This window comes from Podarcis filfolensis, assembly GCF_964270895.1.
Source record: "Podarcis filfolensis genome assembly, chromosome: 9".
NCBI classification, from domain to species: domain Eukaryota; kingdom Metazoa; phylum Chordata; class Lepidosauria; order Squamata; family Lacertidae; genus Podarcis; species Podarcis filfolensis.
This window is the reverse complement of record NC_139610.1, coordinates 1,875,940-1,900,443: the sequence shown is the minus strand read 5'-3', so window position 1 is coordinate 1,900,443 and position 24,504 is coordinate 1,875,940. Positions and strand designations below refer to the sequence as shown.

At 41.3% G+C, this 24,504-nt stretch overlaps 1 protein-coding gene across 8 annotated transcripts in view; it reads right to left on the bottom strand.

The window, feature by feature from the left end:
- SCAPER (S-phase cyclin A associated protein in the ER) overlaps nucleotides 1–24,504 on the bottom strand; it is a 215,371-nt gene that overhangs the window by 102,763 nt on the left and 88,104 nt on the right. For all 8 annotated transcript variants that reach the window (XM_083630088.1, XM_083630090.1, XM_083630089.1 and 5 more), the window contains 2 exons: nucleotides 18,271–18,336; nucleotides 9,779–9,890 (listed from right to left, as the gene is read on the bottom strand). In XM_083630088.1, coding sequence (XP_083486214.1) covers nucleotides 9,779–9,890; nucleotides 18,271–18,336 — 178 coding nt within the window. The remainder of the gene's footprint in view (nucleotides 1–9,778; nucleotides 9,891–18,270; nucleotides 18,337–24,504) is intronic.

Genomic DNA, 24,504 nt, shown 5'->3' with positions numbered 1-24,504 from the left:
CGGAAGCTGTACTACCCAGGACAGGATGGGGTTGTGCAGAGTTGTTAAGGCAGCAGAGAGAATTGTTGGCTGCCCACTTTCCACCTTAGAGCAGATTTATGCCACAAGGTGCCATAGGAAGGCACTGGACATAGTAAAAGATCCATCGCATCCTGGTCACTGTCTCTTCGAGCTCCTGCCGTCGGGACGGAGATACAGGACGATGAAGACAAGAACGAGCCGTCTTAAGAACAGCTTCTTCTCCAGAGCGATCTCGGCCCTGAATGGGAAGCCTGGACTTTGAAAGTCATCTAATCTTCCTTGCTGTATTATACTGTATTGTTTTAATTAGTGTTTTTATGGAGCAGTCAAGTAATTTCGTTGTCCCTGAGAGGGGGCAATGACAATAAAGATATTATTATTATTATTATTATTATTATTATTATTATTATTATTATTATTATTAAAACAAGTTCTCTGCTTTTCAGGATTTGAATACAGGCCTTACAGGCAGAAGTGCAGCATCCTGTCCATGTGGGAAGAATGTTTCATTCATAAAGGCCATTTTTCACATTATGCAGAAACACAAACCAGGTTGTACTCCAGTCTCAGGCCCGTAGCCAGAAATGTTACAGTCGGGGGGATTAGGGGAGGGGAATTGTTGTGGCAGAGCCAGAACATAAATACGAGTGGTCTCATTTGTTTTAAGCTATTTTTAAGTCACTTTAATACTGCTTGTGCATTATCTCTTATAACTCCACAAGTAAAAGGGCCACAAGTTTGAAAGACTTTTAGTAAGTGTGAAGGAGCAACTGTGGTGAACTCTGTTCTCCCTTTGGGCAATGCTTCATCCAGGCCCAGCCATTAGCAACGTTAAATCAATGTAAGCAGTTCCCCCATGGTGACAGCTTGTGTTGTTTCCACCCCTCCTTCCTCCTGATGGCATGGTATTAGGGTCTCTTTCTTTCTTTCTTTTTATGTTCCCCTGGGAAATTCAATTAACAGTGTCAAGTCTCCTCCTCTCAGTCAATGAGTGACACTATCAAGATCTTTTTCACCACCCCTGACAAGCAAGATGTGTCCACTGATTTCTTGACTTGCAAGTTAACAAGAGAATTACTGCCCACTTCTATAAATGACTATATATGATCTGTGTCATAAACAGCGTGACAGCTGCCAAAATCAATCTTTCATGACCCTATTGATTAGGACACTCAGAAATAATGAGACTTCACTAGTGGCAGAATAATGCTTGGGTGGGGAAAGGAGGGAGGAATGTATCTGTTCCTTACAAATGCCGTCGTATTCACCTTTCCTTTGCCCTTTTCTCACTATACAAGCTACGAGCAACGGAACAAGATTATAAAGGCAGCAATCAATGTTTCCCCTCTCTTTCATGATGAATGTGACTTTTCAAAATCAGGAGAGTATAAGAATCATACAGTTGGAAGGGACCCCAAGTCATCTAGTTTAACCCCCTGAAATGAAGGAGTCTCAACTAAAGTATCCATAATAGATGGCCATCCAACGTCTGCTTAAAAACCTCCAAGGAAGGACAGTCCACCACCTTCCCAGAGAGTTCATCCCACTGTCAAACAGCTCTTGCTGTCAGACAGGTTTTCCTGATGTTCACTCAGAATCTCCTTTCTTGTAACTTGATGCCATTGGTCCAAGTCCTAGCTTCTGGAGCAGAAGAAAACCACCTTGCTCCATCTTTCATGTGACAGCCTTTGAGATATTTGAAGATGGCCATCATATCTTGTCTCAGTCTCGTTTTCCAGGCTAAACACACCCAGCTCCTTCAACCGTTCCTCATAAGGCTTGGTTTCCAGACCCTTGATGATCTTGGTTGCCCTCCTTTGTACAAGTCCCAGCTTGTCAACATCCTTCTTAAATTGTGGTGTCCAGAACTGGACACAGTATTCTAGGTGTGGTCTGACCAAGGCAGAAGAGAGTGGTGTAAGTCAGTGTAGAAAACACTTGACTAGATGGATAAATGGTCTGACTCAGTATAAGTCAGCTTCTTCTCATATTTCTATGCTGACAGAATGCCTCAGCAGGGCTTTATGCTAGGAACACATGGCAGTCCAATAACAGGTGATCAGCAGTTCAACCAATGCCTCTGCAGCTGCAGTTAGTGAAATGGCAGGCTGTGCAATGTATAGTGTCTTAAGGTTTATGCGCAAGCACTCGGTGATGTGTCTGCTCCCCACTCTGAACTTTAACCAGGCTCCTGGGGAGGGAGCTGAACCATGAAAAACAACAATCTTAGCGGCTCACATTAAACTTTTTAACAAGGATCCTCTGGAAGGACACGGTTAGAACAGTGATTTATCAGAGGTAGGGATCAGAAAACACAGGCTATTCTGGCAAGCAGGGAAAGATAGAGCCAATGAGATCTCAAATTAACATGGGAGCAATCATGCTAACAACTATTGGTACCTCTTCAGTTTTTCAAGCACTTCCAATGCAACAAGGTTGCTTAAATTCTGCCCAAGAGCAGTGCTATTATGATTTTCCTACTCATATTGAAATTGTTGTTTAGTCGTTTAGTTGTGTCCGACTCTTCGTAACCCCATGGACCTCTCACAGTTTGGTCAAACTCATGCTGGTAGCTTCAAGAACACTGTCCCACCATCTGGTCCTCTGTCGTCCCCTTCTCCTTGTGCCCTCCATCTTTCCCAACATCAGGGTCTTTTCCAGGGAGTCTTCTCTTCTCATGAGGTGGCCAAAGTATTAGAGCCTCAGCTTCAGGATCTGTCCTTCCAGTGAGCTCTCAGGGCAGATTTCCTTAAGAATGGATACGTTTGATCTTCTTGCAGTCCATGGGACTCTCAAGAGTCTCCTCTAGCACCATAATTCAAAAGAATCAATTCTTCGGTGATCAGCTTTCTTTATGGTCCAGCTCTCACTTCCATTCATCACTACTGGGAAAACCATGGCTTTAACTATACGGACCTTTGTCGGCAAGGTGATGTCTCTGCTTTTTAAGATGCTGTCTAGGTTTGCCATCGCCTTTCTCCCAAGGAGCAGGCGTCTTTTAATTTCGTGACTGCTGTCACCATCTACAATGAACGTGGAGCCCAAAAAAGTAAAATCTCTCACTGCCTCCATTTCTTCCCCTTCTATTTGCCAGGAGGTGATAGGACCATATTGAAATACTCTTCCTCAATGAGGCCAAACTTAGATTCACAAAATGTTTAGGGGTATGCGTAGAAAAAAAGCACTGCCCAGGAGTATGCATTAGCAACATGCACACTGGTATGTCTTTTCACAAAAGTCAACTAAAATTCTCAGAAACTTAAAGCTCTTGGTAGCCTGCTGATTATGTAATGTTGAAGGAAGATGGATGTCATTTGGGGGGAACTGCATTTATATTACTGACAGTTTATTTCCTTTCTTGTTACACTAAAGTGGTCGGTTTTGGCAGTGTCACTAAATGCAAGAAAAATATCATTTTCACAAAATGTGAAGAACATCGTAACTTTGTTCATAAGGAGAGGAAGTTCAGCCATCCATCACTAGTGTATCCTTAAACTGTGTCGATTGTTAAGGGAATTTGCAATACCAAGGAATACTAAAAGCGTCCTTTCTGTCTTTAGAAAACAGGCCAGAGTAGGCATTCTAACTTGCCAGATTATTCAATCCTGCTTATATCACATTTCGGTGAGCACTACTGCCCAAGCAGCAACTATGAACTAGCTATCCATCAGTATATTTTTTTAAGAAGGCAATTTATTTTGGCTTTGATTTTTTAGCCATGGGACCAGCAACTGTCAAGCAATTGATAAAGGTAAAGGTAAAGGACCCCTGGACGGTTCAATCCAGTCAAAGGTGACTATGGGGCTGTGGCGCTCATCTCGCTTTCAGGCCAAGGGATCCGGCATTTGTCCTCAGACAGCTTTCCAGGTCAGGTGGGCAGCAGGACTAAACCACTTCTGGCACAAAGGAACACCGTGATGGAAGCCAGAGCGCACGGAAACGCCGTTTACCTTCCCACCGCAGCAGTATCTATTTATCTACTTGCACTGGTGTGTTTTGGAACTGCTAGGTTGGCAGGAGCTGTGACAGAGCAATGGGAGCTCACCCCATCACGGGGATTTGAACTGCTGACCTTCTGATTGACAAGCCCAAGAGGCTCAGTGGTTTAGACCACAGCGCCACCCGTGTCCCACCAATTGATAAGAGCTGTTTGACAGTGGAACAGTCTCCCTTGGGAGGTTGTGGACTCTCCTTCCTTGGAGGTTTTCCAGCGAAGATTGGATGGTCACCTGTCACAGATGCTTTAGCCTGCAGTGCAGGGGGTTGGACTAGATGGCCCTTGGGATCCCTTCCAACTCTACATTTCTATCATTCTATGAATTCATAAGTATTAATTAATTAATTGCCTAATGCAGGGCAGTCTCTAGGCGACTTACAATCAAATTAAAAGAATAAAAATTCCATCATGCTCCCAACTGAAGAGGAAAGTCTCAGCCTGATGCTGAGAAGAGGCTAGTGTTGGCACAGCAGAGCATGCCACAGCCGAAGAGGCCCACTCCCTTGTTGCCATTTCTTCTTTGCACAGCCCAGGCACACACCATGCTGCATCCAATGTGCTCCCTATTATGTTCACACTGAGCCTGCCATGGCTTCAAGAACCAACAGCAGCCAGAAACATCTCGCCTCTCTGTTGTTTCTGCTCCTAGGGAGTAAAAGAAGCCCCCTCAGCCACCAGGTCACCCACTTTCAGGCTACCAGTGGAGAGAGGCTTGTTCCTGCCTGGCGTGTAGAGGAAGACAGCAGATGAGAGAAGACTGGGCATTGGAGGAAACTTTGGTGAGAGGAAGGGCTAATTCATGTTAACATTTAAATTACTTGTTCTGAGCCAACTTGGAGACCGGAATGCTAGAAAAGCAACTCAAATAACCAACACACGACTTAAATAACTAACCACAAAGATGTCATCAGATTAAATCAGAATGTTCACTTGTAGCAGCTGGAGCCAAGAACACATGAAACAGCTTGGAAAGAAAAAGAGGTGCTTACCCATATTCTGAACCACCCACGTCTAGCTATGAGTGGAAGTGGAGAATCACTTGCAAATGGAAATTAAATTATAGTCAAAGAAATGATGGTGTAAGTAACCTGAATATTTGGATGCCATTCCTCATGTGTACTCACTCTGTTCGACAAGTGAGATCCTGCTCCAGGTGCTCCCACCAACCAGAGCCCAGCACAACTCTGCCAGGAGCAGGGCCTTCTCAGTGCCCTCCCCGAGGGGCCTTGGGAGGCCAGGAGACCCGCCCAACCTCATCACAAACGTGCACCCCCACAAGCTATGGCCTCCAGTTGTTGGATTCCCAACTCTCATCTGCCCCGACCAACACTGCCAACTGTCAGGAATGAGAAGACACCTGGCAGGCAACAGCTTCCCTACACCTTCAGGTGCCCGGAGGGGGACGGGTGTTGTTTTGGGGGTGTTATTTGTTTTGCACTGCAGCATCACTATTTTCTCTGCTTCTTTCTGCTGTCAAAGTGTGGGTTTATGTTTCATTTTTCACTTATTCTGTTATTGCTAATTTGTTAAATTGGGTATAATCTATAAATGTTTTGAGTATATTTATAGAGAAATGTCGGGTCTAATTTTTCAAAATAAGTAAGACAAATAAAGTTTCACAGTGCTATCTTGTGTATACACACACCTATATAAACAGAACCACTTCTGTGCCACTCTTTTTTCCCCTTAAAAAATAAATAAATTACTGCCTGTACTACCTACAAAACAGTCTCTGTAGTAAAACGACTCGTGAAGAATTTGTGAGGAAAATTCAATAACGTTTGTTTAGGTTACTGCATTACGCCACAATTAGCAATGGTATGATTACAGACAGCATCAGAAATACAACCCGCACTGCTTACAAATCTGCCACCGAAGAGAGATACCTCCTTGCGATAAGGGGAAAATACTTGTTTGATTAAACTGCAGGCTTGTTTTTAAAAAACATTTTAAGTTCATGTGTACAATAGTTCCTGAGAAGAGTTAGGCCTATTATGCTGTTGGCTGATGGATATCAATGCGAGCAACAAGAATCCATGTTTTCCTGTTAAAATATATACACACCCTTGGCTCAAATGGACCAATTAAGAACAGATATTCGTAATACTGTACATATGTTCATTTTTTCCTTATCCGCCCTGAGGCCTAAAGAACAGTTTGCCATCTGTGCAAGATTTAAATAACTTATAGCGAAATGGTGTCCCATTATAGGGGCAGATCTACTGCAATAAACCTTTTGAGTTAAGGAAGTGTTACAAACTGTTCGCCTTTTTTTTTCAAATATCCTCCATCATTTATTGATGACATTTGTGTGCCATCTTCATAACATGATGTTTGTATGGCAGCTTTGAATAAATAAGTGAAAAAATTAATGAAATTCAAATAAAAACATTAAAAACAAGAATATAAAACCCCCAACTTGCTGCATTCCTAGAATTAAAACGAATTCTAAAACAGAGGCGCAATCTATTTAAAAGGACTGGGTGACTAGAAACATCTTCACCAGGTGCTGAAATGACCAGAAACACGGTGTCAGGCGTGCCTTTGGGGAACACTATTCCATAACTTGAAAAGGCCTGCCTCATTTCATTCTGCTGGGAATACGGAGCAGGGCCTCCTAGGACATTAATGTTTGAGGATGGGAGAAAGCAGTCTTTCAGGTAAGCCTGGTCTTATTCAAGGAAACTGAATCTTTTAACTGTTTATGTAATTAATGAATTTAAATCCTTCTCTTTGAGGCCCCTTACAAATGCATATCCTTTCCCTCTCAATCCCTCTTTCCCTTTTAGGTCACGTCTTTTAGCCTGAGAGAAGGCTTGCATGTCTGTGCATCTCTCTCTCTCTCTGTGTTATTATCATCACCTCTTTGGCAGCCTTTATTTGGCAGCCTTCTGTAACCAGGAAGGACATGTCTAAGTTTGCTCTAAGCTCAGCCTGAATGCTCAAAACTATATTTCTGTATTTTGTACCCAAGAGTATTCTACCTGTGTTCTCCTTGCTGCTGAATGTGATAGCGCATAAATCGGACCTTTGGATTTTGTAAGCAAACCCTTTTTTAAAAACCTACTTAAGAGTGGTCTGTTCATTGAGAGGGGGGAAGAAAAGGAGAAACGCTGCAAGCAAACTAATCGGGATATATACAAAGGTCTATCAGCCTATTACTCCCATGTTATATTGCTCCTTGACTTTGTGACCATTTTAAACTCTGCTTGGGCCTCACTTCCGCTGGAGAGTGTGTTAAGCACCATGCTTTGAATCTAGACACCCAGCCAATTCTTTTAATTAAAAGTAAAGGACCCCTGGATGGTTAAGTCCAGTCAAAGGAGACTATGGGGTGTGGGTAATTACCCACACGTGGGTCATGTATCTTATTTACCCCCATAAAAAGCCCTCTCTCCTGTCACTACCCACCTAATCTCAGATTGAAAGGGGGCTTTGGAAGGGTAGGTGGGCTCCAAAGATTATTGTAATGGTCGGGCAGGCTTATGGAAGAGGTAAGGTAAGAGGGAATTTGAACCTGGGTCCTCCCCAATTCAAGTCCAAACTCTAACCAGGGGTAGCCAAAGAGGTGCTCTGTATTCCTGACCATTTGCCCAAATGGTATTAATGAGTACAAATGGAACTTGTTAGCCTTCATTCCACAACAAATTAAAAACCCCATTCAGATCAGCTTTTCACATGTTGAGACGTGAACACACATCTTTAGTCAAGAGTCAATATGGCGTAATGGTTAGAGCAGGTGTAGCCAATGTAGTTCCATCCGGAGGTTGTTAAGACTACTGTCAGACACAGTCAGCATGATCAATGGTCAGGGATGATGGGAGTTGGAGTACAAACAACTGGAGGGCCACATGCCAGTCACTCCCTGTTGTAGTCTAACCCGGAAGTTACCAAGGCATGAATAACTGTGTAGTAGACCCCAGGGTACATTTTCTCACATGTACATCTCCTATGTTGAATGCACAAATTGCACTCTCCTAGGAGAATGGTTCAGTTGTGCTATGCTACATGAGTGCTGACATGTAGAATAGACATTGCACAGTACAGATCTCCCATTTTCAAGCAGATACTTCTACAGCCCATATTTATTTTTCTTCCATTGCTTGTGGTATTTGGATTTCAATGAACCCAAACCAAAGCAGGCTTTGCCAGAATCTGATATTGCACCGCATTACACTCGGCGACATGGGTCAGGGAATATTTTGCCTTCTCACTTCCACCAGCTTATAAACTTTGGCAGATATGAACTTACTTAGTAACGTCTGTGTGACATGCTGCCAGCTTTAAGCAGCAGTCTGGCTGTATTCTTAAAAACAGGATTGGTATTTTTTTGTGGGGGGATCCATGTCAACTCCATCCATTTAAATTCTGTTTACTTGTAGTAATGGCACACACATGTCTGAAAAGCTGCTGATAAGCCGCACAAAGCTTATGTTACTCTGTTGCGATTCAAAGCCTGAAGTTAAATTCATCTTTAACCAATAACCAGAGAAATGGTTTTACATGAGACTGAATCGAGATGCAGTGATTTTCCATTTTGTTTGGTTAAAGCATTAAGGATTTTCACAATGTTAGATGAAATAGGAGAAACACACACTTTGGGAACAGTAAATTACTTTTAGGAAAAACACTGTAGGAAATGCCTTCTCCCGTTTGGCTCCTTCTCTGTGCTCCAGAACTAGGATCTGTAAGCAAGGCCTGGCTCTATATTCCATCAAGCTGTATGGCAGCGAAAGGGAAGCTGTGGTCCTCCAGATGCTGCTGAACTCCAACCAGCATGGCCAATGGCCAGACATGATGGGAGTTTTAATCTAATACACCTGGAGGGCAACAGGTCCTCATCCTTGCTGTAAGGTATGAGGACAAGGAGAAGAGGGCCTGCTGAGCTGTGAGAATACAACTGACGTGGCGGCTGCAAAAAAAGCTTGCCTGCTCCCAGTGCTATTTTTCTAGAAGAAGATTAATGCCTCCCTTTTCTTATAGTGGCAATGGCACCCACCTGAGAGGTGCTGGAACTGAGTTCCGGCTAAAAAAAAGCCCCACCTGTTCCATATGCATACAAGAGAAGCAAACATAAGATGCCCAATTTGTTGTGAAATGTATTCTTCTTCTCGTTTCAGAACAATAAATGTATATGCATATGCACTGTTCTCTGATGCTGTAGTAGATTTCTGAGGTTTAATGTTGGAGATTTAGTGATATTTAATGAATGATTGGTTTCTATTTTTTCTATATTTATGATAAAAATATTTGAAAAGAACATTTAAAAACAATTAAATCAACTCAAAAGGATGCAGCAGCTCAGGATGGCATTTTCAACTAGTTTTTCTGTTTTCGATATATTGATAGTGCAACTTTCACCTAATAGATTATATAACACATAATCATAAAACCTCTCATTTACACCTCTTGGGGTTGCAACCAACTGCATTTTATTCAGAGTAGACCCACTGAAATTAATGGGAATAAGTTAGTAATGGCCATCCATTTCAGTGAGTTTTCTCCAAGTAAAACTAGTTGGATGTAACAACACTTTCAAAAGTCACATGAACAAAACATACTGGGATTTGAATAAACATGCATGGAATTGCATGGTCAGTCAATATCATATATGCCACAGATTAATTAATCCACATACACACATATCTATACCAACACAAACGTGTGCATGAAAGAGAGAGAGTGCGTCCCTGCGTGTCTAAGTAACCAAATGATGGGTCTGCAGGGGAATGGTGAGTTGAGCAACAAGAGTTATGATACCTCTTTTTCCAGGATACGCGAAATCTCTCCCAATATCCTATCCAGAGCTGAGACTTTGTTGCTGTCTTGAATTTGAAGTTGCTTTAGTAGGTCTTTTACTAATCGCTGCAGCCTTCCATGCAAATGGGGGGGGGGGAGAGAGAAGAAAGATAAAGATCAGAATTGGGAAAACGGCATTCCTGTAATATATCACTGAGACTTGATTAATCATAGCATGCTAAAGAGAGAAACATTGTGAGCCTAGGCACTCCTACTCACAAGGAAGCTCCACCAAGTTCAATGGACCCCCCCCCCCCGGTAAGTGTGTAAGTAACTGCCATCCAAATGTGTGTTTATATTGCAGTGGCATCCAATGGCAGAGAAATGCTGCAAGGCACAGGATTGGGTTTCTGTTAGCGGATTGCCTTCTGGGAGTCAGAAGCCTCTCTCACTATCCAACCTCTCCTCTAGCACTTTTACGAGGGTTGGGCGGGGGATATCACAACTGGAGAGAGACCTATTGGAATGTAATGTAAAAGTGCTGTCTAAAATGTATAAAATATTATTGGAATGGGAGACAAAAGGATGAGCAAGTAAAATCCTGTATAGAAACTTATTTATGTATGCTATTACAGAGACAAGAATGTTACTCGCCCCAAAATGGAAAGAAGCAGAAGTCCCAGCAAAGGAAGAATGGTTACAAAAACTTACGGAATATGCAGAAATGGCAAAACTTAGTGGAAAAATAAGAAATCAAGATAACAAACTTAATAAAAGAATGGAAATGGTATATTGAATATTTACAGATAAATTGTAAACAGATAAGAACACTGACAGGATTACTGTAATAACCTGCAGTTTCTAAGGGTATATATTTTAAGTAGATGAATAAATGAGCAAATTATGTTAATTTGGATATGCAGAAGATATTAAAAATAAATTAAAGGAAAGAGAGGGAAGGAAGTCAAGTTTTGAAATATTAAAATGATTTGGGGAAGTTTTTAATGTGTGATGTTTTATTCTGTTTTTAATCTGTGGGCAGCCACCCAGAATGGCTGGTGAAACCCAGCCATATGGGCAGGGTATAAATAATAATAATAATAATAATAATAATAATAATTATTATTATTATTATTATTATTATTATTATTATTATTATTATTATAAAATGATTGTAAAACTAGTGAAATGTATAAATCTGAAAAGCATAATTTTTTTAAAAAAGGATACAAAATGGACACTTATCAGTTATTAGATTGACCAGGAGCTAGATAAAGTCAAGAAGGGAGAGGGCTCATTGGTGCAGTGCATGCTGAGCTTGCAAAAGGCTCCAGGATTTTTCCGGCTGGGAGAACTGCTGACAGCCAGTGTTATGAGCAAGGACAGAGAATCTCAAACTGTGGTCGCCCCACGAGTCAGTGGTATCTATACTTGCACCACACTCAGCTGATTTTTTTCTGAGGCCATTTTGACAAGACCCTTCACTAAAAACTACTGGGCTGTATCCAGCTAAGCTGCATTCAGAGCAGACCCATTGAAATGAATGGACCTAAGCCAGATCCATCTATTTCAATGGGACAACTCTTGAGTACAGCTTAGTTGGCTACATTAAGTTCCCCGTTTTTCCTGTAGCTTAAATAGAAACACAGTCCCCTCTTCTCCTTGTGGGTGACCTATGTGCCTGCTCAGTCTGCTATCCAGGTGCTAAAAGCTGACGGGTAACATCAAGGCTCATCTGCCCTTCCTTCCTTCCTTCCTTCCTTCCTTCCTTCCTTCCTTCCTTCCTTCCTTCCTTCTCCTTCTGATTCTTTAAACAGCCCCTGGACTGGTCAGCCTGCAAATAAGAGGCTCCTTAAAAAGAGGACTGTCATCTATAAAGTCGTACATGTGGCTAGGTTGTATCTCCCCCCACGTGCCACTCCCAGATGTTTGCCTGGCCCTGTCACTCCTATTTTCTGTTCTGCTGTCAAACCTTTCTATTCTGGAGGGGCTTTGGGTTGGGAGGGTAGTTGTGTATTAAGTCCTGGCTAGCTGATTTCTCCTCACTACTGTGGATTCTGCTGTGATTATAATTGTGCTGACAGCAGCTGTTTATTTTGTATTTTTAACTCTTTCTTTTTCAGATGTTTAGTGAGCATAATAATAATTTGTAACATCTCCTTATCAATATTTTAACGTATTTTGAGGTTTTGATGGTAAAGCAGCATATAAATCCTGTCCAATAAAAAAATATATATATCAGAAGAAATCTCCATCTAAACTGATATATTTAAAAGGTCTCTCAAAGTGGACATAGTAAAAATGGCCTCAATTCAGGAAACAGTTATGAGTGTGTTCTATTGACACCAAATTACTTGCTACTCATATGTTTACTTGGAATAAAATCAGTGTGTTTGTGATTACAGCCAGTTTTTTTTCTGGGGGTCACACATACCCCTAAACATTTTGTGAATCTTTGTAGAACTTTTGTCCATTTACTATATTTATTTTTCCCGATTTGAACTATAAAATAGTGATTTTCTTGAGTCAATGAGAGCACCCCTAAACAATTAATTAATTAATTAATTAATTTCAAAAAGCACTGATTACAGCCATTGTCATGATTACCTTAAACTGGCCTTTTAAAGCCGGATCATTTTTTAAAAGACTGTAGATCCCTGCTATTAGTTTCCTTTTAATCAGCCAGGTACAGGATTGGGGGCTGTCACTCAACTAATGTGTGTTCTGGCTTGACAGATACATTTGAAAATAGTCCCCCCCCCCCCCGGAAACAAACCCCAGATATAGTCTTAATGGTGCTGCATTCCTTCTGTTTTTCCAGCTATAGTTAAGTCAAAGGGGAGCCTTACAATATTTCCACAATTCTTCAAAGCCCTATCTACCGAGACTTGCATTTCCGCATCCCTAAAGGATTTTTCTCTCTCATTTCCCCTCATATTGCAGAATATAAAGTTACCTTCTCTTAGATAACTCTGTTTGTTACAGAATTGCTTAACTTCTTGGAGAACTATGGACTGAGCAGTCTGTGGACTCAAGGAAAGTAGTCATATTCCTTTCTTTTTACATGCTCATCTAGCCTCCCTATCAATATTGTAGGAACCGTCTGAGGATCTGTCAAACTTAAGACTATGCTGGATTGTGTAGGAAGTTCATTCTTAAATCAGTCTCTATCAAAAAAATTAGGAGGGGGATTTAATTGTGGTTTACTTTAGCTTTCCCCAAACGTCATACACTCCCGACACTGCTGCATTTCAGCTCCTCTTATCCCTGATGATTGGCCTTGCTGGCTGGGGCTCAGGTTGCTCTGTCGTTCAACAGGTTTTGTACAAAAGACTGCTTCTATCCCAAGGCCTCTCACCCCTGGTAAGTGGAGAGCTCTCCTTTAAAAAAAAAAAAAAAAAGTCTAGAGAAGCATCAAGAACTAGCTTTTGGTGATCTGTTTTGTGGGAAAGTCGGAGGAAGCAAGGGGAACTATTTTAAATTTATTTCACAAAATTTATACATTGCTTGATTATAAAGGTAAAAAAGGTAAAGGATCCCTGACAGTTAAGTCCAGTCGCAAACGACTCTGGGGTTGCGGCTCTCATCTCGTTTCACTGGCCGAGTCCACAGTTGTTTGGGGTCATGTGGCCAGCATGACTAAGCCGCTTCTGGCGAAACCAGAGCAGCGCACGGAAACTCCGTTTACCTTCCCACTGGAGTGGTACCTATTTATCTACTTGCACTTTTGGCGTGCTTTTGAACTGCTAGCTGGGCAGGAGCTGGGACTCAGCAACGGGGATTCGAACCACCAACCTTCTGATTGGCAAGCCCTAGGCTCAGTGGTTTACACCACAGCGCCACCTGCGTCTCTGCAAAGCAGATTAACAGTGTATGGGTGGGGATAAAACCTCCACCCATCTTGTATCAGTGGTTTGTGGTGCTAGTTTTGTCCCACAAATGCTTGGCAAAAGTTCCCATGGTGGCCTAATTGGTAGGGTCCCTAGAGGTTCTTGAGTTTCTGCTCTTGCAAGAGACTGTACATGCTCTTCTACCCCAGCTTGAACAATGAGGGGACCATGTTAGAAACAGGCTCACTTTTCTTAAGCTATTCTTTAGCACAAGGTGCCTGAGTGGAAAATGCCTTATGCCTGGGGAAAGGGATTCACAGCTGAACCCAAGGATAGTCCTACTCAGAGCAGACCCATTAACTTAATGAACCTAAGATAGTCAAGATCATTAACTTCCATGGCTCAACTCAGAGGAGGATTAGGACTGGATACGGCCCCCTGCCTCATTGCCTCTGCATATTCTAGTTGCCCTTTCTGACTCCCTAAACCCCTCCCCCTCTACTTATCCCAGTATTTGGATCGTAAGCCTTCAGGCAAAACTAGCTTTTTAATAGCCCACCATCCCATGCAGCCCTTCATTTATTTAAACACTATAATAGCAGCAGCAACAATCCACACAAGAGTATTTACATTTGGAATTGATGGAAACATTACCTTTATCAGCACCAAAATCATTTTGTACATTCTACACTGTGATTATAGATTCAAACTTTTTTAGCTTCTTACTTCTACTATGGATTTTGGCAAAATTCCCCCTCCCCATTCCAAAGTAACTTTCTGCATGTCTTTTTCTCATTCACAGGAAGTCAGAGAGTCTCTCAAAATAGAGAGTGAAAACCATCACTCCTTTTAATAGCCAATTAAGGTTGTCAGTGCCACCAAGACTTTAGGCAAGAAGGGCTGGCTTGGGGGGGGGGGGAGAGACTGTCTCCTCAGCCACCTCCTTCCACACACGCACCCATGCGCGCTCCTCGTCTCTCCAATGACAATGGATAGATCACTGCCTGTTTTTTTTTATACACTGGGTAGTAGATGGCAGCCTATTTGAAGTTGGACATGCCTGGCCTAGAGCATCAATGAAACATGGGGGTGGGGAGCGGAATGCCCTGTGAAAGGCATCTTTCTTCTTTTAAACAACTCCCCTAGGAAAAATGAAAGACAGTGATTTCAGTTTTTCTAATTGCACACATGCATTGTGAATCTCGGGGGTTGTTACTGGGGGAGGTTCTTGCTTTCCCCCCTCTTTGTCTTACCGGCTGTAATTTCCCTTTTTTATTATAGACTTCAATAAACATATTTTCAAAAAGAAGAATGGAGAACATGCCATGTAATGGTTTCCAGTTGTACCAAATCAATTCACAAACCTTTCACGGGAAAGGAAGGGGAAAAAATTATGCTCACAATTTCTCTGATTCCCATTTGTTACAAACAATCAACACAATAAAAAGATTAGCTATTGAGAGTCATGATATTAGCAAACAGCTACCCAAAATAGTAAAAACACCCGACAGACCCATTATTTTTGTTAGATGAAATGGATTAAAAGAAAATACCCAATTTCCTGAAATAATCTTACTAGGAAACTCAGATGTCTCACAGCTGGAACTGAGAAGGAAGCTTCTGAAGAATAACGGGCAAGAAAACAGCAAGCTCAAGCTGTCTCACACAAGACCAATGAAATCTTCTGATGGAACCAGTTTTATTAATCAAGAAGAGTTACCTTTTTATCTTTTTCTGTTTGTTTCTCAAACAATTAATTGATTCTATATTTACTGCTAGCTGCTAGGATGGTTATTTTAAGAAAACAGAAATATTTAAAGGTGGGTTAAATAAAGATTAAAAGTATAATCTAATCTGTATCCATTGCTATTGCTGAAAAACGAACTCAGAAATTAAGGTATAGTAGAGGGCAAAATAAAAATAAAAATAAAAATACTAACATTATTTTATGTATTAACAACAGCAACTTGTATACTGTCCTTCATCTGCGGTTCACAACAGAAAAAAACAATAAATAAATAAAACAAAAACAACCCAATAACCACTCTCCCACAAACACATTAAAAAACCCACAAAATCAGCCAAATGCCTGGTTGAAGGGAAACATTTTTGCCTACAGCCTAAAGATATGTAATGAAGGTGCCAGGTGAGCCACCTTGGGGAGGGCATTCCGCAAACAGGGAGCCACCACAGAAAAGTCCCGCTATCGTGTTGCCCCCCTTTGGACCGCTGATAGAGGAGGCACATGAAGGAGGGCCTCAGAGGATGATTGCAGGAATGTTCAAACATCTCCAATGAAATAGTAACTCTTTAGCCTCAAGGGAAAATACCCTAAGACCTTGAGGACTACATTCTGGCTCTGTCAAATAGATAGATCGATAGATATGTTATTACCCTCCAATATCAATAATACATCCATTCAAAAGCAGACAGGATGCTGCAAGTATACTGTATACTTTTTGGAGGTTCTTGAAATTAGGGTGGAAGACACACAACACACAGGTACAGAGGTGGTAGAAAACAGAACTCCACAGACACTGCAACAGTAGTACAAAATTCAGATTTTACTTCTTCCTCTTCCTCAACATTCTGCGCTTTCCCACTAATGTATTTAAAAAGACTGCATGGGAGAAAGGCTTGTTGCTCTATTTGTATATACTGGCAAAACTCCAGAGAACTTAAGTCAAGCTAGAGAGATTTATACTAGGGTAGGTTTGCCAGTAGAAGGAAATTGTGAAATACTGTTAAAACTCTATTAAAAAGTTCTCTCTGTGCTTAGCTTTAAATTATAGTATAAACTACATTCAGGCCATTGATAAATAAAATCGTCCTATCCCCTCACTTCTTCCTTCAATACACCAAATTGGCTTCATGATAAAAAAGTGGGTACTTTAAGCTCTTCCTGGCCATAGGAAATACACAGTGGGGGGGGGGGAGGGCCAGGAGTAGGTTTTCAAGCCCCTGTCTTGCAGTGGGTTGGACTAGATGGTCCCCAGGGTCCCTATATGAGCCCCATATACCACCACGAGTAGCATATGCTCCAGATACAGGCAAAGCCTCCTCAAATTCTCATTTTTCAATCTTGGGAACCAGAGGATTTTCACCCTTAAAACCACTAGTAGATCTGAAGTTTTGTGATGAAGACTAATCTGAAAAATAATACCACCCCCCGCCCCCCCGTATTCATAGGATGGTCAATGGACACATTAGCTGTGTATGTGTACAGATATTCCCCCACATCCACACTTCTCTGTGAAGCCTTTGGCACAACTTCCTAGAGGCAGGGAACCTCAGGCTCTGGGCCTAACAAGGCCTTCCGGGACTCTCTATCTGGCCCTTGGGACAATAGCTAGGTCCCACCCAGGGAGGCCCTTCTTCAGGGCTGCTCCGAGTCCTTCATGACTGATCTCCCCTGGATGCAATGTGTTCTTGACTGCAACAATGCCTCTTGCTTGCCTGAATAGAGGGTAGAGGAGTGTGAGTGTGCAGGCATGTGTACACCTCTGATTTTTGCATCCAAAATGTTGCCTACTGAACAAATGAAAGAGTCACATCCATTGTTCTGTTCCATTTTTTGCCCCTGGCTCCAGCCACGTGGAAGGCTGCCCAGAGGGGAATGAAGCCCTCAGGCTGACAAAACAAGGCAAGGATGGGGGGCCTTTCAGTAAGGCCTAAGTCCATGTAACTGAAATGACCAGAGATTTGTCCCTTGCCTCCTCTTCTCATGCTACACCCACAGTCTGTTTTCTGTCACTCCAACTTTGCAAAGCACCACATATGTGGATCCTCTGTATGGTATATTTAAGACTAACCACAAAATGGCTTTTTATCTGTGGGAATTAGCATTTCCCCCTTTTTAGACATGCATTTATGCAGCTTAGCTTTCAAACTATGCCCACAGAATATCTGACCGGTGAATGCTTTAACAGGCCAACAAATGACTGTCTTTATGTGCATGGATCAAGTGAGATCAAAGATGCTGTGCATTGTCCTTTATACTATTCATGCAAGGGATAGATTTATTCATTTCATTAATTTCTAGAAGGTCATTCAGAGGGTTTCAAAATTAGATGGCTGCTGACCTATGTGGGCCAGTTACCGTATATACTCGAGTATAAGCCAACCCGAATATAAGCCGAGGCACCTAATTTTAGCACAAAAAATTGGGAAAATTTATTGACTCAAGTATAAGCCAATTCACCACACCACAAACCTGGTGGTGGCGGCAGCGGCGGAGGAAGAACAAGCAGCCCAAAAGGACCAGCAGCGAGAAAGGGCTCCTTTTGGGCCGCTCATCCCTCTGCCGCCGCCTCACTCAAGTATAAAAAATGTGCTGAAAAAGTTGGCTTATACTCGAGTATATACGGTAGTTATCTATAAGGTAGCTTTATATGCACCAGCAGTAAAAGAGTTACAGACTTTTTTTTTCAAAATCAAAAACAGTGCCGACTGCAAAATAGATTTTTTAATTTAAATGATTTTGGGAACTTTACAATTTTACAATGTGCAGTTCTGATAATTCAACTTACTCCTAATGGTTTGCTTTTTGTGATTTAATGGCTGACAAGAACGAAAAATGGCTGACCATATTACATGCATTGAACATCAACGTCTTCATCTTCCAGTAACACAATTTTATCTAAGTGCTGCATATCAAATTTAAAACAAGGTCTAAATGCTTACTTTGCTTTGTAAGGGGAGTCACAAGAGCCGTTTTTTGCTTCCATTATACTTTCATATTCCTTTGCCCTAAGGAGGAAAACATTTTAAAATATTAGTTATAACTCACACAAGGCACCTCGTAGACTTCCATACAATTTTATTCCTCCCTTTCTTTCATAGCAATGACAGAATAGAAGTTCGGAAGACGGTTCGGAAGCTTCAGCTGGTGCAGAATTCAGCGGCCAGGTTGCTCACCGGAGCAAGACAGTTTGAGCATATGACACCGATCCTGGTCTGATTGCGCTGGCTACCAATTAGTTTCTGGGCCCAATTCAAAGTAGTGGTTTTGACCTATAAAGCCTTAAACGGCTCAGGACCGCAATACCTCAGGAACCGCCTCTTCCCCTATGAACCTACCCAGACCCTGAGATCATCTTCTGAGGCTCTTCTTCGTGTGCCTCCTCCTTGAGAGGCCAGGAGGGTGGCAACACAAGAACGGACCTTCCCTGCAGTGGCTCCCCATCTGCAGAATGCTCTCCCCAGGGAAGTTCACCTGGTGCCTCCATTATACAGTGGTACCTCTGGTTATATACTTAATTCGTTCTGGAGGTCCGTTCTTAACCTGAAACTGTTCTTAACCTGAAGCACCACTTTAGCTAATGGGGCGTCCCACTGCCGCCGTGCTGCTGAAGCACGATTTCTGTTCTCATCCTGAAGCAAAGTTCTTAACCCGAGGTACTATTTCTGGGTTAGCGGAGTCTGTAACCTGAAGCGTCTGTAACCCGAGGTACTACTGTACACCTTTAGGCGCCAGGCAAAAACGTTTGATTGACATCCTATGCCCTTTTAAAATGTGGTTTTTTGGGGGAGGGGGTTGTTGTTTTTATTTTGATTACCGTAGATTCCGGTGTATTAGGTGACTGGGCGCATTAGACGACCCCCCAAATTAGCAGCTGCAATTTGGGGATTTGTCTTATAAGCCCAGTCGCCTAATACGCTGGGCAGCTCCGTGCCAGGAGAAAGCCGCCTGGCGCAGAGCTGAGCCTGCCGCTCGCTGCTGCTGCTTCCAAAGCAGCAACTGGGGGGGGCCTCCGCTCTGCGCCACCCATACCTGGCGTATAGGCGACCCCCAACTTTTTAACCTCTTTTCCGGGGTTAAAAAGTCGCCATATACGCCAGAATCTACAGTATATATTTTGTGATTTTATATTTCTGTTTTGTTCTATGAACCACCCTGAGAACTCCAGGTATAGGGTGGTATATAAATTCAATTAACAACTACTACTACTACTACTACTACTACTACTACTACTACTACTCTAATAGAAATTAGCAGGCATCCTAGAAAACTAGACTAATTGTAAGACCATTTCCCCCATCAACAGCATTTCCTGATACTTGGAGAAGACACTGCTCCCGTTTTAGTAACTGTCTAATGAAACAATTGAAGCATCTATAATTATCATAAGCATTAACTACAAGAGAGGAAAACACACTTCTAGCATTAAAAAGGTATGTCTTCCGATTGATAACAGAATTATTAATTGGTTTACAGTGTTTTAATCACTTGGGTTTCATTAATGTTTTGTGGCAGAATAACAGGGTTAGCAATTGATGCAATTACATGAGCCCCCACCCGTCCCCTGCCCACAGGAAAGCCCTGTATGAATGGCTGTTTCACTTAAGAGAAATGTAAGCAGGAGTCAGCAGTACAAACCTGTTCAGACAATTAAAAGTATTCAGGTTTATGTTGGCAAAATGCCAACATGCTGGAGACAGAGGCAAATGCTCCTTTTGACACAGCTTAACTCTGTTCAATCTGGCTTGGGACAAGATGTGATTCACCAGCCCAGCCAACGACTCAAACAAAGCCTTGGCAAAATTAAATTCAGAAGATACTTTGATGATTTAGAAATGTTTAAATTCTCAGCTCCTGCAAACAAAGCCCAGAGGTGAAACAAATAAGCTAAAAGGTAGTAGCATTTCATTGGGAAAAAGTACACCAAAAAAGCTAAAAAAGAAAAGCAGAAAAGCAAACAAACCAGCAATTGCATGTGTTATAGTCACGAAAGCAAGTTTTGTAGAACCCTTAGTTGCAAACATGACCCTATTTACTAGCAACCGTTTCCAATTCTGTGGAATTATTTTTGGTATGGGCTGCTGCTCCCTGTGTTGCTGATCACTGCTCGCTTTTGAGTTTCTGCAGACTGACTGTATCTCTCTGGTCAGGGTTCACATTTTTTTTTATCTATAGTGTTCACTATTGCTTTTAGTACTTTTGTCATTACCTACTTATAAGAAAAGTGGGGCATACATTTTTGCAATAAATAAGCAAACAACTGAATTATTGCAACACTTAACTGTGACTGAAATGAATTTGCATTTACTTAGTTTTCTCCTGGTTACATTATTATTTTGCCCTTCCTCCAAGGAGCTCAGGGAAGCTTATGTGTTTTTCCCATTTTTACCCTCACAAGAAGCATTTGATTGAAAGTGAGGCCGATAGAGAGAATGGACTTAAAGATGCCCAATCAGGCATGGATTTAAACCCAGGTCTCTTCCTCTCCAATACTAACCACTATATCAGAGTGGTTTTCTGCCCAGAATGGAAACTGGGGAAAGGATGCAGCAATCCTGTAGCTCACTCACAATTACTTAACTTTGGTAAGCAAGTTATGTCTGTACTGCCTTATGTCTGGCTGATTTTGTGGCTTTTAAATGTGTTTAAATGTGTTTGTGTTTTATGCTTTTTGTATTTTTCTGTTGTGAACTACCCTGGGATCTTCAGATGATGATGATATTAATATTAATAATAAGAAGAAGTAATCAATGTAAACAGAGCCCAAACTGCAACATTTTCAAATTAAATTACACATCCAATGCAGCAGCTGCATTAATAAACTTAGATATTACTTTCTATCAATACCATGGGACGACCATCCGTCATGGATGCTTTAGCTGAGATTCCTGCATTGGAGGGGTTGGCTACATGACGCTTGGGTTCCCTTTCATCTCTGCAATTCTATGATTCTAAATCCAACTAAGTCATACTCACAATGGAGGTAAGTTACTTATGCATTGTTTAGAATGTGTTGATGCTGAGCATCACTAATGTTAGATAGCCACCAGGGAGATCTTGACAAAACGCATCTGGTCTAAGGCTATGGCTTTAAAATACATAAATTCATAGTCGTCAGTGCCCATTAAAGATATCCCCCTTTGATGTTGTGAAGGAGGAAAAAATCATGTAATTGCACTTATTATTTACTCTCTCTTTCTAGTCATCTCCCAAACCTGTGAGATTCTATCAGCAAATTGGGTGTACCAGACAGACAGGCATGGGTGGGTAAGAAGGGAGAGGCAGAACTATGAAAAGCTCTTAAGTCAGGGATGAAAAGCTTGACCTTTATCTAGCAGGAGAAAGGAAGGATTCGGAGAGAGACATGACATGATTAGAGTGACAAGCAAGGAAGTTGATTTTCAAGTTTGCACAAAGTCAGTGAGAAGTAGCTTTTGTATGTTCTGCAAATATTTATCTTCACTAAATTCTTGCCCTGGGCTATCCTTTGCCCCTTAATTATCTTCTTTGATTAGTTCATAGTTTTCCTGTTGCTGGCTGGCAAGTGATTTTTCATTTCTTTGGCTAACTCAAGATGCTAAGCACCATTTTTCAGTCCAACAGCAGGATTAATTTCAAATTTGCTTTGCTATTTTTTCGCATATGAGGTTTGCTTTGCTCAGAAGGGCACTATTTCCTGTTTTCCTTCAGTTCATGTTTTACCTCTAAAGGTGAGTACATTTTAGAATGTTGTTTCTAAATGCTGGTAAAAGCTGCTTAACTAGAAAGTGACATTATGAAGTTAGTTCAGATAAGCAATCTATTTCTTCATCAAACCAAAACCGCTATCAAAATCTTAGGAAAGTAGAAAGTTTTATATGCAGTCTGCAAGAGAAAACCACAGGCAAATCACATCAATTGACTTCATTAGTGCCATGCCATTTGCCTACAATTTAGAATTTTGTTCGTCAGTCACCAATTTGCTGTGTGCATCTTGAAGCACTATTTTGATAGCGTCACATACACGTTAATATGGAATAATTTACTTTGCTATATATCAGCAGTAACAGCACCTGCTTAATGGCTTCAGGTTATAAATATTATTAATAAGACCAAGAAAACTTCTTAAGAGAATAGATATCTCATTGATCAAGGGCTGTCCCTTCATTCACCTCTGCCATTACGGGTAGTTGCATATTCTGGCTTTGATTTAAGATCTAACAACTGGGTCCACTTACTTGCTTGTCCTCAATTTTTAATATATTATTATTTTTAAAATGTTACCATTTTCTTAATTTCTGAAGTGTGCTTAACATTACAAGTTCTTAAATTGGGCAGGTTTTGCTTTATGATGTGTCTTACAATAAAGGTTGCAGAACAGCTACAAATGCATACTTAAATGAATGATGTGGGCAGCTCACCTCCAAGCCTATGTTGTAGATGGATTAAGAGCAGGTCTTGCTCTTCAACCTTTTACTTGCCTCCAGCTAATTAATTTCTTTAAATTTGAAATCTAATCAAGTTCCATTTTAACAATCTCCAACTATTTCTTCATCTAACAATTCCACTTACAACACAGCCCTATGCATGTTTACACAAAAGCAAGTCCCACTTGGTTCCAAGGAGCTTACTTCCTAGTAAATTGTGTTTAGAATTAAGCACTTAAAACCAAGAAAAAGAATCTTCTCACATTCCACTGATTATAACCTCTTTAATTTACGAGCCATGAGCAATCTCCTCCTTAATATGCACAGTATTTACCATTGCTGCCAATGTGCCAAGTAGTAAGCTAAAGTACAGCAAGAGATGTGTAATTAAAATTAAATGTACATACACTTAAACCTCTAATCCTAAGGATGCACGCACATTGTTTAGAGTTAGTTTAAGCCTACTCTTTCAGTTTTACCAGATTCTCAAAGTAGGGTACAATTTAAATATTTTTGCAGTAGAACTAAAATTGCAAGCAGAGACAAAATTAAATCAAGGGTCAGCATTGGAAACAACAACTACAGGTAAAAAGCCTATCTAAAAAGGAAAGGTCTTCAAAACCTGCTCAAAAGGGGACATTTTTTCCCAATTGCCCCACAGTGCTAAGAAAGTGATTCTCAACAGGGCTTAATTCCAGTTCAGCTACAAATTATTCTATAGGCTACATTTGCTGCTCAAAGAACAAAAAAATAATAACCTTACTGGTCACAGAAACTAAAAACAAGCCATGTTATTGTACAGCTGATGGTATAAAGAGAGAATATATTTTCAGTAATTCCCCCTCCCTCCTGCAGCATCCCCTGTCCCTGCCTCTCTGTTCTGGGGGCTTCAGTGGGAGGGGAAATTGCCAAATATTGCTTCCCTCCCCATTTTTACTGATGAAAGACTCACCATTAGTGGAGTGACACCATTGGCTACAACCCCAAAGGCTTAGCACTATGGTCTAAACCACCTGTCCCTGCTCTATAGCAGCCTTTGGCAACCTTGTGTCCTCCAGATGTTTTTAACTATGGCTGTGCTACCTGGAGCTCATGGGACTTGTAATGCAGAACATCCGGAGGGCACCAGGTTGGCAAAGGCACTCAAGACAATACTGCAGAGTCCTACTGAATGTAACATGCAAAATTATGCCACTGTAAATATCACACTTTAACAGTGAATAGTTGCAAAGATGCTAACTTATCTAAAAGATTTGTGTGCTAAATGATAAGCCTATTCATTGACATTGGCCACTGAGTTGAAAAATGAGGAAAATCCTGACATCAGAGGAACAGCTATGTGAATGCAAAACAATTTTTATTACAATGTAATAAAACAGACAACAAAGCTGCTGAACAGATTCACTGTCCTTTTGACAATTAAGAAGAGCTGTGCCAATATTTCATTGCTTATGATTGATTCCAACCAAGGGAAAGGAATCTTTTAAAGAGGAAGATATTTAACAAAATTAACAATATCAATTGTGTGTGTGTGTGTGTTGGAGCGGAGATGACCCTCTGATGGGGACACCGTTGCAGCGCCACGGCTCATGACAGAACGATGTCTCATTCCATCCTGAAACGCAGATGTCACATTTTAGGCCAATGACAAAGGGCAGGTCTGACAACTCACTTTCCATTTTAAGATATTTCTAACTTTTCCTTGTTGTGGCAGGCAACAAAATGGATTAAACCCAGCCTGGGGATTTGACACTCCAGCCGACAGGCTTC